The sequence below is a fragment of the Ovis canadensis genome, chromosome 5 (genome assembly GCF_042477335.2).
Source record: "Ovis canadensis isolate MfBH-ARS-UI-01 breed Bighorn chromosome 5, ARS-UI_OviCan_v2, whole genome shotgun sequence".
NCBI lineage: Eukaryota > Metazoa > Chordata > Mammalia > Artiodactyla > Bovidae > Ovis > Ovis canadensis.
Genome location: NC_091249.1, coordinates 93,340,223 through 93,358,159, shown reverse-complemented (window position 1 = coordinate 93,358,159; position 17,937 = coordinate 93,340,223). Strand labels below are relative to the sequence as shown.

Sequence of the window (17,937 nt, the reverse complement as noted above, 5' to 3'; positions counted from 1 at the left end):
ACCACCTGACCTCCCTCCTGAGAAATCTGTATGCAGACCAGGAAGCAACAGTTAGAACCAGACATGGAACAACAGATTGGTTCCAAATAGGAAAAGGAGTATGTCAAGGCTGTATATTGTCACCCTGCTTATTTAACTTCTATGCAGAGGACATCATGCGAAATGCCAGGCTGGATGAAGCACAAGCTGGAATCAAGACTATCAGGAGAAATATCAATAACCTCAGATATGCAGATGACACCACCCTTATGACAGAAAATGAAGAGGAACTATAGAGTCTCTTGATAAAAGTGAAAGAGGAGAGTGAAAAAGTTGGCTTATAGCTCAACATTCAGAAAAGTAAGATCATGGCATCCAGTCCCATCACTTCATGGCAAATAGACAGGGAAACAATGGAAACAGTGAGAGACTATTTTCTTGGGCTCCAAAATCACTGCAGATGGTGACTGCAGCCATGAAAGTAAAAGAGGCTTGCTCTTGGAAGGAAAACTATGACCAACCTCTAGACAGCATATTAAAAAGCAAAGACATGACTTTGCCAACAAAGGTCCGTCTAGTCAAAGCTATGGTTTTTCCAATAGTCATGTATGGATGAGAGAGTTGGACTATAAAGAAAGCTGAGCGCCAAAGAATTGATGCTACTGAACTGCGGTGTTGGAGAAGACTCTTGAGAGTCCCTTGGACTGTAAGGCGATCCAACCAGTCCATGCTAAAGGAAATCAGTCCTGAATATTCATTGGAAGGACTGATGCTAAAGCTGAAGCTCCAGTACTTTGGCCACCTGACGGAAACAACTGACTCATTGGAAAAGACCCTGATGCTGGGGAAGACTGAAGACAGGAGAAGGGGACGACAGAGGATGAGATGGTTGGATGGCATCACCAAAGCAATGGACATGAATTTGAGCAAGCTGTGGGAATTGGTGATGGACAGGGAAGCCTGGGGTGCTGCAGTCCATGGGGTTGCAAAGAGTGAGACACGACTGAGCAACTGTACTCAACATTTAGACCAACAAATTCCTATGCAAATGTGTATTTCAAATACATTTTTGGAATAAGATCCTAATTCTAGAATTTATTCAGCAAAAACCATGGTGCAAAGAACTTCTTTTTGAAAAGAAACATTTAATTTTAAAAAGTACATTCCATATTTACATGCTTTGAGATGATCACAGTTTAAATGTCAACCACTATTTTACATATATACAATCATCCTAATACCAAGCAAATTTTTACAAATTAATTTACATTTCCTGTGACTGAAAGACATTTTTTTGCAGTCACAAAAATCACAAAATCATTATCTGATATTATATGCCTTTAAGAAAAGCAAACAAAACCCTACTTTCTGAGAACTCAGTCATCTTACAGAATTCTGAAGAGACTCATCAGCATTACAATCTCAGATTAGTGGAAAGTCACCTCAAATTTTTTTCATGCATGATTAAAAACATTCTCTCAGTGACAGACATAAAATCAAGACAATTTCACGCAGATCACATGCCTTTTGAGGTCATTAACAAGCTCAAGCCTGCCTGAGAAAACCTAAAACAAGCAATCTTCCTAAACTAATGTTTTCCTCATCGAATACCAAACTCTGATATTATCCCCAGAAATGGCTGCTTCAAAAAAACATTTGGAGGGAGGTTCAAAAGGGAGGGAACATATGTACACTTATGGCTAATTCACGTGTTGTACGGCAGAAACCAACACAATATTGTAAAGCAATTATCCTTCAATTAAAAATAAATTAAGAAAAAACCTAAATGAAAAAAAATCAACAAGCTGACAATCTGCAATTCATAGTACAATGAATAACTAACTGATGTTTCCTTTTCAATGCAACAAATCTTCACTACAGGAATAAATGGGAAAAAAAGAGAAAACGAGGTCCCTGCTGTGTGTTATGGGTTGAACTGTGTCCTCCTAGAGGCCCAGTGTGGAAGTCCTGACCCCAGTACTTCAGAATGTCAGCTTATTGGGAGACAGAGTGCTCAAAGAGGTCAGCAAGTTGAAGTGATGTCATTAGGTGGGCCCCCGTTCAGAATGACCGGTGTCCCTATAAAAGGGGGGAATCTGGACACAGCTCAGGTTCATGCTCAGTTGGTAAATCGTGTCTGACTCTGCAGGGCTTCCCAGTGGCAGACATAAGTAAGTGAAAGTCGCTCACTCGTGTCTTACTCTTTGCGACCCCGTGGACTATACAGTCCATGGACTTCTCCAGGCCAGAATACTGGAGTGGGTAGCCTTTCCCTTCTCCAGGGGAGCTTCCCAACCCAGGGATCAAACACAGACCTCCCACATTGTAGGCGGATTCTTTACCAGTTGAGCCACAGGGAAGCCCAAGGCAAGTGGTCAAGAACCCGCCTGCCAATGCAGGAGACTCAAGAGATGTGCGTTCTCCTGGCTTGGGGAATGAAGACCCTCTGGAGGAGGGCATGGCAAGCCACTCCGGTATGCTTGCCTGGAGAATCCCACAACAGAGGCCAGATTACTGGAGCAGGTTGCCATTTCCTTCTCCAGGGGATCTTCACAACCCAAGAATCAAACCAGCATCTCCCGCACTGACAGGTGGATTCTTTACTGCTGAGATACCAAGGAAGCCCCTGGACACAGAGACACACACAAAAGAAAGACAATATAAAGAAACATAGGAAGAAGATGGCCACCTACAAGCCAAGGGGAGAGGCCTGGGAAAGCCTTGCTTCACAGCCCTTAGAAGAAACCAACCCTGCTGGAACCCTGATGTTAGATTTCTAGCCTCCAGAAGTAAAACAAATTCCTGTTTTTTAAGCCACCCAGTTTGTGGTACTTTCATCAGTCCCAGCAAAATAACACAACCCCACTGAAAGGCTCAACACCAATTCAGAGATGCTTATAAACAAATCACTGAAATACCTAGCACACTGAGAGGCATGCTGTGGCAACCAATTTAAAAAGTGTCAGTATGCTCACCATGGCTGATTTTAAGCTACCAAGGCTTTAACAACCAGAAAGAAAATTCCATGAGAACATAATTAATTGGCCAGTCTCACAAGCCTCTACAACCTAGATCTAGCACAGACCAACGACACAGGCATCAGAATCTAATAGCTACAATCCCTTTTCCCAAGTGATGTTTCTGAACCAGGGATCAAACAAACCAGGTCTCCTGCACTGCAGGCGGGTTCTTTACCATCTGAGCTACCAAGGAAGCCCTTAATATCTACAGATTACTTCAATGTAAACCAAGGTTAGAACCCCAACTGAAAACTGTAGGACAGCTTCATAAAGGCGTAAGACTGTGAAAATACAGGCTATTTTAGAAGATAGATGAGGAGAAAACCCAGCGTACCACATAAGAATAACTTAAGAATGGTAAAAAAAAAAAAAAGAAAAGAAAAAGAAAACAAGCAGAGAATGAAAAAAAGAGCTAACACTTACTGAACACTTCCTATGTTCTATGTACTGTTTTCTTTTTTTATGAAGGTATACATAAAATTAAATTTTTTTTTTTTGCTTTTAATCTTTTTTTTTTTTTTAATTTTAAAATCTTTAATTCTTACATGCGTTCCCAAACATGAACCCCCCTCCCACCTCCCTCCCCATAACATCTCTCTGGGTCATCCCCATGCACCAGCCCCAAGCATGCTGTATCCTGCGTCAGACATAGACTGGCGATTCAATTCTTACATGATAGTGTCCATGTTAGAATGCCATTCTCCTAAATCATCCCACCCTCTCCCTCTGAGTCCAAAAGTCCGTTATACACATCTGTGTCTTTTTTCCTGTCTTGCATACAGGGTCGTCATTGCCATCTTTCTAAATTCCATATATATGTGTTAGTATACTGTATTGGTGTTTTTCTTTCTGGCTTACTTCACTCTGTATAATCGGCTCCAGTACTGTTTTAAATCATTACTTGTATTAACTAACTTCATCGTCACTACTACTTTATGAAAAGTTCTATTATTATATACCTGGTTTTGAATAAGGAAACAGAGCCAAAAAGAGATTAACAAGATCCATAGCTTTTTTTTTTAAAAAAAAAAAAAGGGAAGCTAAGATGCTAAGATTCACACACAGGCTGTTTGGCTCCAGACTCTACACTCAGACCATGGTCCAGGCCATCTCTCACTATATATGACATGTTTAGAACATGACCATCAGCATAGAGCAACCAGAGAGAGGGACAAGGGACCAGACAGGAGAAAGTGCACCATATTCCTGGCCTCATGTTACCTTACATAAGCAATGGGTTTGCAACTCAAATGTGGTCTTTGCAACTTCATGGACTATACAGTCCATGGAATTCTCCAGGCCAGAATACTGGAGTGGGTAGCCTTTCCCTTCTCCAGGGGATCTTCCCAACCCAGGGATCGAACCCAGGTCTCCCACGTTGCAGGCAGATTCTTTACCAGCTGAGCCACAAGGAAAGCCCAAGAATACTGAAGTGGGTAGCCTATCCCTTCTCTAGCGGATCTCCCTGACCCAGGAATTGAACCGGGGTCTCCTGCATTGCAGGCAGATTCTTTACCAACTGAGCTATCAGGGAAGCCCACTGCAACTCAAACTCTGGTAAAATCAATTAATTTAACCTTTTTGTATAACGTGTTGCTTAAAAAGGTCGAATCAAGTAGAAGAGTATGCAAGTGAAAACTAAAACTCTCTCTATAAAACAACATCACTATCTCCTTACTTATGTGTAAAAAATAAGGTTTAGACATAAGATGAGGATTGCCGAGCAGGCAAAAAGCACCTGTCCTCTCTCAGGAGCAATCAGCACAGCCTAGAGCCTCTCAGAAGGAATGCTGGAGAATCACACACATTCCCTAAGCCACAAAGAGAATTCTGGAAGATAAGGCTGGCACTCACTAAGCTCCTGGGACAAAGGCAGCACCAAGCAGGAAAAGTCAAAGTTTTCTACTTTTTATTTATTTATTTATTTATTTTTAAGTTTTCTACTTTTAAAGTTAGAGGGAAGACATCCACAAACACTTCACATCATCACGGCCCCAGGGGATGAATGAATCCCATGACTATTTCCAACTTTTAGCCAGTAATTAACTCTGGAATTGTTCTTTTTTAAAAAATCCTTTTCATCTATGTATCTGCAGAGTACTGTGAAATACCAGCACTTTGACAAAGGCAGTATATGGCATAACGGACTGAAAAAAACACATGTCCCCTTTGTCAGTACAGAGGGGAACGAAACAAAGTAAACGAAACAAGCAAACAAGAAGCGCCTCTTCTTTCAGGGGCATGTATTTCACTGTACACAGGGCCCTAGGGGCACAGCACACAGTAACCTAAGGACGCCCTTTCCTCAGCAGCTGCAGGAAAATGACAAAACTCGTTGAGAGGCTAAGTTCTGTCTCTCTCCGTAGCAATAAGTAGGCGGAAAGGAGGCAGAATGTGACAATCAACCTGTAGACCAGGCTGTTCCCACGGTTTTCCAGTAGGTAGAAGAAATAGGATTTTATTCTGTATGGGTGAGCAATCAATTGTCTTACTCAATTTAATCACCCACAGGTAAATTCTGTGGTCTCTGGGGGTTGATAGTTAAAAGTTACATAAAAGACTGCCAAGGATCCTTACCTACAAGGTAACTTATACATCAATGACTGCCTGACTTAGCAAGTAGGAATTGCTCAGCCTTAAAAGGACAGTAATCATTTTATCAAGTGCTTCCAAACTACTAATATTTCAGTCAGAAGCCAGCTAGTTTTTACATTCCTACTTGTAAAAGTTATGTCGATGTCAAGAATATTAAACAACTGTCAGCTAGTTTGAAAAAGGAAGCAAAGGAACTGGGCATTCAAGGAAGAGAGGCAATGGTTTGACTTAATTCTGTAACCAGCTACCAATTAACAAAAAATTCGTTAAAGCTACAAGCCACGAGAAGTAAAATAGTTTGCATGACTACCCAGTACCCACACAAAATGATAGTGTATTACTCTTCTATTAATATGTAACAAATTACTAAAAACTTATTGGATTAAAACAACATACATTTATTACCTCAGTTCTGTAGGTCAGAATTCCAACACTGAGCTCACTGGGCTGAAATCAAGGCATCAGCAGGGCTGAGCTCCTTTCTGAAGTCTCGAGAAGAGAACCTCCTTGCCCTTTCCAGTTGCTAGCGGCAGTCTACACTTCACGGCTCCTGGCCTCTTCCTCCATCTTCTAAGCCAGTCTGAGTGGGTCAAACACTTCCATCACATCACTCTGATTCCTCTGCCTCCTCGTCCACATTTAAAGGACTCTGGTGATTCACTGGGCCCACCTGCCGAATCTAGGGTACTCTCCCTACCTTAAAGTCAGCTGAGGAGCAATTTTAACTTCCCTTTGTCATTTAACCTCACATACTCACAGATCCAGATCCTGGGTTCGGGACACCGGATCTTTGGAGACAGACAAACAGATACATGTAAGCATTACCATGCCACTTGGTAGCTACTAGACCACCGGCGCCTGTTTCCTCATATACAAATTTGTACTTTATAAATTATATAGTGATTACTATATAATAATAGTAATTACCACAAAGGGCTGTTGTGAAGATTACATGAGTTAATATGAGCAATGGTCACCAAATATACTTGGTGTAGAGTAAGAGCTTCACCCAACATTTTTTACAAACTCGTATTTCATCTTTGTTTAAACTTTTCTCTCACTGTGGAATATATTTCCCCAACACATGTCTAATTAAGTGTTGCATGAAGCTCCCCCTACACTACAAAAAAACTGCATTTGTCTAATATAGCAGTTACTACTCACATGCAGCCACTGAGAACTTGCAATGTGGCTGGTCGGAACTAAGATGTGCTGGAAGTGTATAATACACACTGTACTTCGAAAATTTTGTAAAAAGTAATGTAAAGATTTAATACAGAAAGCAGAATATAACAGAGCTGCATGCTGAAATGACATTATGGATATACTGAATTTAAAAAGTAAATTATTAAAAATTAATTACATCTATTTCTTTTACTTTTCAATGTGGCTGCTAGAAAATTTTTAATTACATATGTGACTCACATTATATTTCTACCAAGCAGTTCAGTTCAGTTGCTTAGTCGTGTCGAATTCTTTGCGACCCCATGAACTGCAGCATGCCAGGCCTCCCTGTCCATCACCAACTCCTGCAGTTTACCCAAACCCATGTCCATCGAGTCAATGATGCCATCCAACCATCTCATCTTCTGGCATCCCCTTCTCCTCCTGCCCTCAATCTTTCCCAGCATCAGGGTCTTTTCCAATGAGTCAGCTCTTTACATGAGGTAGCCGAAGTATTGGAGTTTCAGCTTTAGCATTATTCCTTCCAAAGAAATCCCAGAGCTGATCTCCTTTAGGATGGACTGGTTGGATCTCCTTGCAGTCCAAGGGACTCTCAAGAGTCTTCTCCAACACCACAGTTCAAAAGCATCAGTTCTTCGGTGCTCAGCTTTCTTTATAGTCCAACTCTCACATCCATACATGACCATTAGAAAAACCATAGCCTTGACTAGACGGATCTTTGTTGGCCAAGTAATGTCTCTGCTTTTTAATATGCTGTCTAGGTTGGTCATAACTTTCCTTCTAAGGAATGCTGGTTCACAAAGAATTATCCTCGCCCTCTCATGTACTCTGTTAGTATTTAGTTTGCTTTCCTACCACACACACTGTATAATCTGCTTTGTACTGCAGTGATTTGCATATATGCTGGCTTTTCAAATAGACTGGTAGCCTTTAATGGGCAAGGGCGTCCCTGGTGGCTCAGAACGGTAAACAACGTGGAAGACCCAGGCTCAATCTCTGGATTGGGAAGATCCCCTGGAGAAGGGAATGGCGACCAATAACAGTATTCTTGCCTGAAGAATTCCATGGACAGAGGAGCCTGGCAAGCTACAGACCATGGGTCACAAAGAGTCGGTCACGACTGAGCTACTAACACACACAAGGGACAAAGGTCATGGATCTTCTAATCTCAAGAAGATCGATCCATGGTAACTGTACAATAAACATTTGGGAAGCTGAATGGAAAAGGAAGCATTATTTAGCTAATGTGTTTTGTCTATATTATTTAATTTATTGTTAACTGGCATGACCAGAAGTCAATCTGTCTTTGATGCAACTTTTTCTTGGGTTAAAGGATTAATTAGGATATAAGCAAATTGAAAAATTTCATACTGGAGCCTATTATACAGAGTGAAGTAAGCCAGAAAGAAAAACACCAATACAGTATACTAACATATACATATGGAATTTAGAAAGATGGTAACAATAACCCTATATGCGAGACAGCAAAAGAGACACAGATGTATAGAACAGTCTTTTGGACTCTGTGGGAGAAGGCGACGTGGGATGATCTGAGAGAATAGCATTGAAACATGTATATTATCATATATGAAACAGATCGCCAGTCCAGGTTTGACGCATGAGACAGGGTGCTCGGGGCTGGTGCACTGGGATGACCCTGAGGGATGGGATGGGGAGGGAGGTGGGAGGGAGATTCATGATGGGGAACACATGTACACCCATGGCTGATTCATGTAAATGTATGGCAAAACCCATTACAATATTGTAAAGTAATTAGCCTCCAACTAAAATAAATAAATTTTTTAAAAAAAGAAGTTTCCTAAAACAATTCTTAGCTTATCACATACCTCACACCCATCTACCTTTGACTCTACACTACTGTACTTCATTTTTTTTCTAATGGTAACTGTAACCCACAAAATAGTTTTCATAGTCCACCAATGACTTCTGACCACAGTTCAAAAAGCACCTCCTTGATGTGGCAGGTGCTGGCCTCCCCAGTGGGACACAAACCATCTTAAAGATGCCAGGTGATACTCAGCCCTCCCCTGGTCTCAACGGCCCCCCCAGGTAAGGACTGACCCTGCAGTGTGGCCATGGTTCAACACGCAGATCCACTGATCACCCATTCTTCTCCCGCCCAGCCTTCCTGTTAGGGCTAGGGGCAATCCAGAACACAATCTAGTACAGCCTGTCCAGGGCCCATGTCCACTCCCAAGAGATGGAGAGCCCAGCTCAGCCTGGCCAAGAAGAGCTCATCAGAGCTGAAGGTACAACGTTAAGAGAAAGAGCTCATGACGGTGCTGAGGAAAAGAGTCCTAAGAACTCATCAAGAATTTTCTGAGCTGCTATCATGTGCGGGGCTCCCAAACAAGCTTGTAGAAATGCCATCAACCTCAGTATATTAAATCAAATTATTGTTGCTGTTACCACTTACTCCTATCCAACTCTTTGTCACCCCATGGATGGTAGCCCACAAGGCTCCCCTGCCCATGGGAACAGACTCTTGTCCTGGTAGTTGGAAGTCTTACGGTTGACTATTTTGAGGTTACGAAATGGATGTCAACCAATATGTTATTTTGTTTTTGACCTCTGATACGGCCAATTACCCTTCATCAAGCAGCAGATCTCCAGACACAGATTGTTAATTCACCCAGGAATGGAAGGTGGACTTTCCCCATTGGCTGCGTTTTTAAAAATATTCTAACATGCATAAAGTTTAGGCGATACCAAAGAGTAATAAATTAGAGAAAATTTGAAAAGAAAGTTTTCTTTTTCCCTTAATCAGATTCACCCATGTACAAAACTGCAGTAAAGATTTGAACAATGGCATTATTAACATAATCTCAGGGCTTTAAAATTTTATTTTATTAAGATAATATCCAGGAAGCAATGTTCATTCATACTCAGAAGAATCTTTAGAATAAGATCCTGACTAGAAGCACTTCTGCTCTGGGAAGAAAGTGCAGACACGCTCTTTCCCCTCTCTTCAGAAGTACAATTCCCTGCACATTACACAGAAAACGAATAGAAGCCAACTCTGGAAGACGGGCAGAGAGCAGACCAGCAGGGAACCTGAGGAGTGGCGTGGAGGGGAGCCCCCTGGATTTACTTTTGCACATACACTGCAGCTTTGGAGGTGAAAAAGCTGACAGTCTCCAACAGGAGCACACAAAGGCTCTAACAAGCCTGCTCTCCCCAGACAAACACGCGGGAAAGGCCTAGCCGAACAAGATTGAAAATTCTTAGACAATAACCACCCTACTGCAGTCAAACACCACAGAAAAAATACGATCCGACCCCATCCATACTAGCAAAGGCCGAGGGGGGAACCTAGACTGCCTTTCTCACCAGACTGATAAATGGGATCAACGGATTAGGGTTAGTTTTTTGCCAAATATATATTTCTAAATGCCATGCAGTTCCAGAAAATTTTAACAGCGTCAATATTGTAAACAACTAATCTCAAAAATATACAAGCAACTTCTGCAGCTCAACTGCAGAAAAATAAACGACCCAATCAAAAAATGGGCCAAAGAACTAAATAGACATTTCTCCAAAGAAGACATACGAATGGCTAACAAACACATGAAAAGATGCTCAACATCACTCATTATTAGAGAAATGCAAATCAAAACCACAATGAGGTACCACTTCACACCAGTCAGAATGGCTGCGATCCAAAAATCTGCAAGCAATAAATGCTGGAGAGGGTGTGGAGAAAAGGGAACCCTCCTACACTGTTGGTGGGAATGCAAACTAGTACAGCCACTATGGAGAACAGTGTGGAGATTCCTTAAAAAATTGCAAATAGAACTACCTTATGACCCAGCAATCCCACTTCTGGGCATACACACCGAGGAAACCAGAATTGAAAGAGACACATGTACCCCAATGTTCATCGCAGCACTGTTTATAATAGCCAGGACATGGAAACAACCTAGATGTCCATCAGCAGATGAATGGATAAGAAAGCTGTGGTACATATACACAATGGAGTATTACTCAGCAGTTAAAAAGAATTCATTTGAATCAGTTCTGATGAGATGGATGAAACTGGAGCCGATTATACAGAGTGAAGTAAGCCAGAAAGAAAAACACCAATACAGTATACTAACACATATATATGGAATTTAGGAAGATGGCAATGACGACCCTGTATGCAAGACAGGGAAAGAGACACAGATGTGTATAACGGACTTTTGGACTCAGAGGGAGAGGGAGAGGGTGAGATGATTTGGGAGAATGACATTCTAACATGTATACTATCATGTGAATTGAATCGCCAGTCTATGTCTGACGCAGGATGCAGCATGCTTGGGGCTGGTGCATGGGGATGACCCAGAAAGATGTTCTGGGGAGGGAGGTGGGAGGGGGGTTCATGTTTGGGAATGCATGTAAGAATTAAAGATTTTAAAATTTAAAAAATAAAAAACTAAAAATTAAAAAAAAAAATTAAAAAAATAAATAAATAAATAAATAAATAAAAGAATCAACACACAGCACAGACCCCACCATTCGCAGCAGATGGACTACAACCGTGTCTCCCTGCCTCCTCCTGGTTCTCTGACTGGCTCTTTATCCCCGCCCTCTCTGCAGCTCTCGATTCTTCCCCCCACTCCCAGCTACTGACATGCTCCAAACTCCTCGGTCTCCTCCTTTTCTCTGCACACGTTCTTCCTTTATGGGAACTGTTGTTGCTTTTCACTCAACTCTCCCGTGGAGGCCTCTTTTCTGTCACTCCATTCCTTTACCCAGAGACCCAACTGTCTTCCACTAGAGTCCACAGCCCGTGGCTGGACCGTATGGTCCTTGACTCTCTTTTTCACCAACTCTACTCTCAACATGAAAGTTCTCCTCCAATCAGAAGAGTTTCCCCTCTGTCTTCACACCTCTTCTAATATTTCCAGCCTGTGAGTCTCATAGTTCATGTCATTTCCACACATACACAACATACCATCCTCCCCACTACCAATTCGAAGCCCCGCAATCCTGCAAAGGTCCCCGACCCAGCCCACCTCCTCCACAGGCCTTCCTTGGCTGTGCCAGGACCCAGGAAGCTCTCCCTCACCGTACTCAAAATCGACCATCATCTGCTCTGTTCATCTGACTTGCCTTAAAAATCAGTTTCTTTGAGAACTAGTAAATATTAATTAATGTGCTGATTAATATTAATTAATGCATTAATATTAATACTTGTTTATTGCTTTCTTCTTTTATAACCATATAATATCCCTAAGCTAAAGTGATCTTAACTGCAGTTAACACAGTGCTTAAAAATCATTGTTTTTCCTTTGCTTCTCTCTATAGAGAAAATGTAAGAACGTGTACATTCTTACAACAAATGGAAAAGATAACAAGATAGTAAGACTGAGACTTATTTCCTAAGAACCAAACTGAAATCTTAAAAACACATTTTACAGACATGATCTATAAAATTTTATATAAATTATCTATAAAAGATAACTCTGAAGAAAAATCAATAGTTTAACATTATTTAGAAATAATAACTTTATATTTGTACTACCTTTGACTAGAATTCATTCCAAACTATCATACAATACAAAGTAATTAAGTCTTTACCTAGACACACAGAAAGTGAAGCTTTCCGTGGTCTTTACATCTTTGCTGCTGCTGCTGCTGCTAAGTCGCTTCAGTCGTGTCCGACTCTGTGCGACCCCATAGACAGCCTCCTACCAGGCTCCTCTGTCCCTGGGATTCTCCAGGCAAGAACACTGGCGTGGGTTGCCATTTCTTTCTCCAATGCATGAAAGTGAAAAGTCAAAGTGAAGTCGCTCAGTCGTGTCCGACTCTTAAGCGACCTCAGCCTACCAGGCTCCTCCGCCCATGGGATTTTCCAGGCAAGAATACTGGAGTGGGGTGCCATTGCCTTCTCCGTTTACGTGGTTAATACATAATAAATGAAGTGCTTTTGGCGCCCTCTTGTGGTCAAAGTATAAAAATAGAAAACAAAAACCCCCCAATACATACTTAAAATGGATATTCTGTAATTTCAAGCCATTCTGGTTTTTCTCACAAAGCTTTATTATTTCATCTGTATTAATAAAATATCAACCATTAACTGACAAAAACTGCTGGTTTTACTTTATGGTTTAAAGCGAAAGAAAAAGAATGAATTCTGAATTTGAGACACAAGAAACTACTCCTCACTACTTAAAGTGAAGTTGCTCAATCGTGTTTGACACTTTGAGACCCCATAGACTGTAGCCCACCACGCAAGAGTACTGGAGTGGGGTGCCATTTCCTTCTCCAGAGGATCTTCCCGACCCAGGGATAGAACCCAAGTCTCCCACATTGTAAGCAAGACGCTTTACCATCTGAGCCACCAGGAAACTTAAAACAAAGATGATACCAAAAAAAAAAAAACCCCACAAACTTTTCTCCTTGACAGTTCAATGCTATATTATTTACTGATAGTAAACAGGAAACAGACTTTTGGCAAGCTATGTTCTTCACACCCTAATTAAAAGCATCCCTATCCCCATTGCTAACTTTTTTTAAAAAACAAGGCTAGGAAGGCTAAATTTTATGGATGTTAAAGTGGACCCACTAGCATTCAGAAAGAAATTAAGGTAGAACCACACCTACACAGTTAAGGAAAACAAAGGGAAAATGAGTTAGACATCAAATGTAAAAAAAAAAAATTAATAATAAATTAAAACAAAATATAAACAATTATGTAAGCCTTGTTAGAATAAGGAGATATTTCTACATATAAAAGTAATGGAATGTTCCAGTAAGTATGGAGAATTTAATTGGTTTAGGCAGTATACTAAAAATAGAAAGAAAAAGTGATTAAAATATAAACAAAAATGTTTTTTCAAGAGTCAAAATAAAAAGGAAATCCCCAAGGAGCAAAACCAATATGGAAACAGCTGCAAGTGGGAGATGACACCATAAAGGACCATGCACAGACAGTAGAGTGTGAGTTCCAAAACACTTCCAATAGGAGTTTCAGTGGAGTGTAGACGAGAGGCAATATTACAGAAGACAGTGGCCGACAGGGAGAATAAAAAGAACAGCTTCCATTATACAGAGCCTTCTGTGCTGGCCCTGCTTCAAGCACTTTAGATAAACTTTTTATATTTACTCTTCACAACAATCCTAAGAGATAAATGCTCTTACTTTTTCTATTTTAAAGAAAAGGAAACCTAAGAACACCACAATTGAGTGATTCACCCAAAGCCACTAAGGGGAAAGTCAATTTTTTCAACCCAAACCCTATGTCACAAGAATCACACTGTTTCACTGCTTGGCTTTTGAATGTCTATTACTCCATTCTGTCCATAGATATAGATCAGCTTTAGACTGAACAAAAATGTGGATTAACTGTTGACTATGTTTAGTCCATTATGTGAGTAAAATAAAAATTACATGTGGTTAGTAAACACAGGAAAAATTACATGCCCCCAGTGCTACCCGAGAAATACAAATTAAAACAAAGGCAGTTATCAAATTTGGTAAAACCTACATATGACACCCATACTATCTTTGGTATGCCAAATCGCTTTTGAATCTCATCTAATGAGTAAACATTTATGAACATCCTCAGGCAATGCTGCCTACCAGCCAAAAAATTCAGTTTTGGTAATGTCTTTGTGGAATGTTTGATGTTTTATTGAATTCTGCCTTTATTGTTTTATAAAAATAAATGAAAATCAGAAAAATGAAACTGTTGATTCAACTGATCAACTTTAGGCTTACATCTAAATTAATCAAATATACACTCAGTTATGAAGGAAAATTAAAATCAAAAACATAAAATATGGGAAACACAGTTTTAGAAGACTATCTTTAAAAACTTCTGAGATTTTATTAATTTTTCTAGCTCTCCAAATGCAGCATCCCTTATCAGTCCACTTGTCTAACTTTTGATTATTCAAGTTTGAACACAGTCAGAAAAGGATTAAGAACAAAATACGAAAAAATAAATAAATAAAATTTTTTTAAAAGAACAAAATACAGGGAATTCATGCAAAATTTTCATCTATCCAATTGGCAGAAATTATTTCAGTGATCACTTCCCATGCTACCAAGGAAAAAAATACATAGGAAATTTTAAGTTAAAAATTAAAAAAAGATACAAAACTGACTTTGCAATATGAATCTAAATTTATAAACAACAAGAAAAAGGATAAATATACACAGAAATAATATACCAAAATGTTTAACAGTAGTTATCTGAGTTACAGCTTACTATTATGTTTATGGGACTTTTTTTTAATAACTCTTAACTTTTCCTGAATGAATATGGATTAGTGTTCTAATCAGAAAAACACATTATGAAAGCTACTCTGAAAGAATTTTAAGTCAAAGGGAAAAGGAACATTCAACTCAAAGAACAAAGAAACACACAGAACTTCACTGAATCATTCAGTTTGACCTTCTAACTGCTTTGTCAACCTATTAAACATAAATCTTCGTGGGCTCACCTGCCTGAAGTCCAAATTCCGCAGTACATAATGTCCTCCTCACTGGAGCCCCAGCCCAACTTCCCAGTCTCTTCCCACCAAACTCCTCGGGGAGCAGCGCAGAATCGCCCCACCCAGGCACCTTCACGTCTGTCCTGCATACACCACGCTTTGTGAATCCAGTCAGGTCTGTACCCATCTTCCTCTCCCGGTGGGTTATAGACGCTGCAGACACATATCACAAGCACATCTTCCTCTACAGGCCACGGGGCCTAGCACACGGCCTCATCAATAAGAGGAGTGACCACGGATCTAGTACATTCGACTTGGCCACAAATTGAAACTTGAGGCAAAAATAAGGCATTTCCAAAATTACATAAACTTTCCAAGAAATGATTACCTCCAGAAACTGAAGATCAGCTACCAGATAATCTCATTAAACAATACCATAACCCTCGCTGTGTACTCGGAACCAGGTATACTGAGATTCCACTGATGAATAGGATACAGTCCCTGCCATTAAGTAACTGTCTACTAGTAGGAGAGACATGGCTCAGATGGTAAAGCGTCTGCCTGCAATACTGGAGACCCAGGTTTGATCTCTGGGTTGGGAAGATCTCCTGGAGAAGGAAATGGCAACCCACTCCAGTATTCCTGCCTGGAGAATCCCAGGGACGGAGGAGCCTGGTAGGCTACAGTCCATGGGGTCGCAAAGAGTCTGACAAGACTGAGCTACTTCACTTCTTCTTTCCTTATCAAATAATACCATTAAATATCACAAACCCCTTTAAAAAGAGAAACTTCTAAAGGCCTACATTAAGGTGACATTATAGGTAATTCTGTTTCTGATTTTTGAAATTTCTGCTACTATGATGAAATATTTTTATACATAAAAACAATTTTTAACGACTTTGATACCCATTCACTTGGGAATCAGATCTAGGTTTCAGAATCCACATTATTTTCCAGCAATGTGCCAACTCACCTCATAGCCGTGACCCTGTGGATGAGCGTCTCTGTTTGCTCCGACAAGTCTGACGGAAGCAGCAGCTCCACCGGCTGCAGGCACAGTATCCGAGTTTCGAGCTCTGAACGGGAAGCAGAGTCCTGGAAACTGTCGAACACAACCTCACCTGTGGCGGGCTGTACTCCCTAAAGACAAAAACATACAGCACAGAAAATATATCTTTCCCCATTGTAACTATGGCACAGGATTAATAAACATGGAAATAGTAAAGAGCATGTACTCGAATTTCTAAAGTGTTTGAAAACCTGTCTGCTTTCCAAGACTCTTACATAAGAAGTCAGATTCACCAATATTTAAACTATGCTATCAACATCCTGCGTCCAGCCAAATCCTGGATATACAACAAAAGATGAAGCGACAATAACAAGTCACCAAACCCTCCTGGGCCTCAGGGCCCTCCTCTGTAAGTGGGAATCAGCCAGGTTACTTCCCTCACAAAGTTACTGGAAGGGTCAAATCAGAAAACAAATGAACACTTTGTAAGCTGTAAAGTGCTATACATATAGCAGATGTTATTGCTAAAAGTAACAAGTGATATGCTCCTAGCACCCTGGCCGCCAAAGGAGAAGTTACTATTTTGTTATATAAAATGAATAAATAAAAAGTGCATCTTTTGCAAAAAACAAAATTGAATATAACAAACTCTGACTAAACCCCATGTGCACAGTCTATCCAGGGAAATAACCATGAGAACTGAAAGCCACTTGCATCACCCCAAGCCAATAACAGCAAAGAAAACCTGGAAAAGATTACAGTCTGGAAAAGAAGAAAAAAATTAAGTCATTTACTCATAGGTGGAGAGGCGATACAGTGGTGGAGGCAAGATTCACATAGTCTGACTCCAAAAGTCACATTCCTACTCATTACTGATAATTAAGAAAGGCACGGGGCCAGCTACAGACTGCATGAGTGAACAGGGGGAAAAATAACCTCCCTACACTCAAACACAGCTGGCGGAAAGTCAACTGACGCAACGTCTTCGAAAAACAGTCTGGCATTTTCTAGGAAAGTTGAAAACATCCTGTAAAAATATCCTGTAACTCAGCAATTTCTCCCCTGAGCTAAGAAACTCAGGCACGTGCATATCAGAAGCCATGCATTAATACAAAAATGTCTATAGTGTATACTTTGTACAAGCAAAAACTGGGAGGAATCCACTTGTCCCTTAACAGAAGAATGAATAAACTGTAAAATGAAATACAATGTCGCAACAAAAGAACTACTATGGTAACACATGGAAATAAATCTCTTGTACAAAATGGTAAACATAGAAGCAAGACCCAAAAGGAGTAAATACAACATATTTATATGAATACACTGCTTAAGGTGGTAAAATTGGATCAAAAAGCAAGGGAATTATTATCTTGAAGTCTGGATTTTGGTTACCTCTGGAGCCAAGGGGCCCTTCTGTGAATGGTGTTATATTTTCTAACCTGGGGGGCTGTCTCACATCACACTGGTAATTTTTGATGTATGCATTTTTTTCTTGACTTTTTTTTTTAATCACTCATTCTTGGCTCAAGGAAGTTCCTTAATTCTAGCCCATAGGCCTTCTCTAGTGGCCAGATAACTGAACTGTAAGTACATTAGCATACAAACTACTCCCAATCTACAACCCAATCTACAGTTGGGTTTATCTCCCAATCTACAACCAAACTTGTACAAAAGCTATTTCCAGGAGTTCAAGTAATAAGTATAT

The 17,937-nt window shown here is 40.3% G+C and overlaps 1 protein-coding gene across 2 annotated transcripts in view; it reads right to left on the bottom strand.

Annotated features, from left to right (window-relative positions):
* Positions 1-17,937, bottom strand: part of MSH3 (mutS homolog 3) — a 194,903-nt gene that overhangs the window by 156,552 nt on the left and 20,414 nt on the right. For both annotated transcript variants that reach the window (XM_069590046.1, XM_069590045.1), the window contains exon 8: positions 16,197-16,363. In XM_069590046.1, coding sequence (XP_069446147.1) covers positions 16,197-16,363 — 167 coding nt within the window. The remainder of the gene's footprint in view (positions 1-16,196; positions 16,364-17,937) is intronic.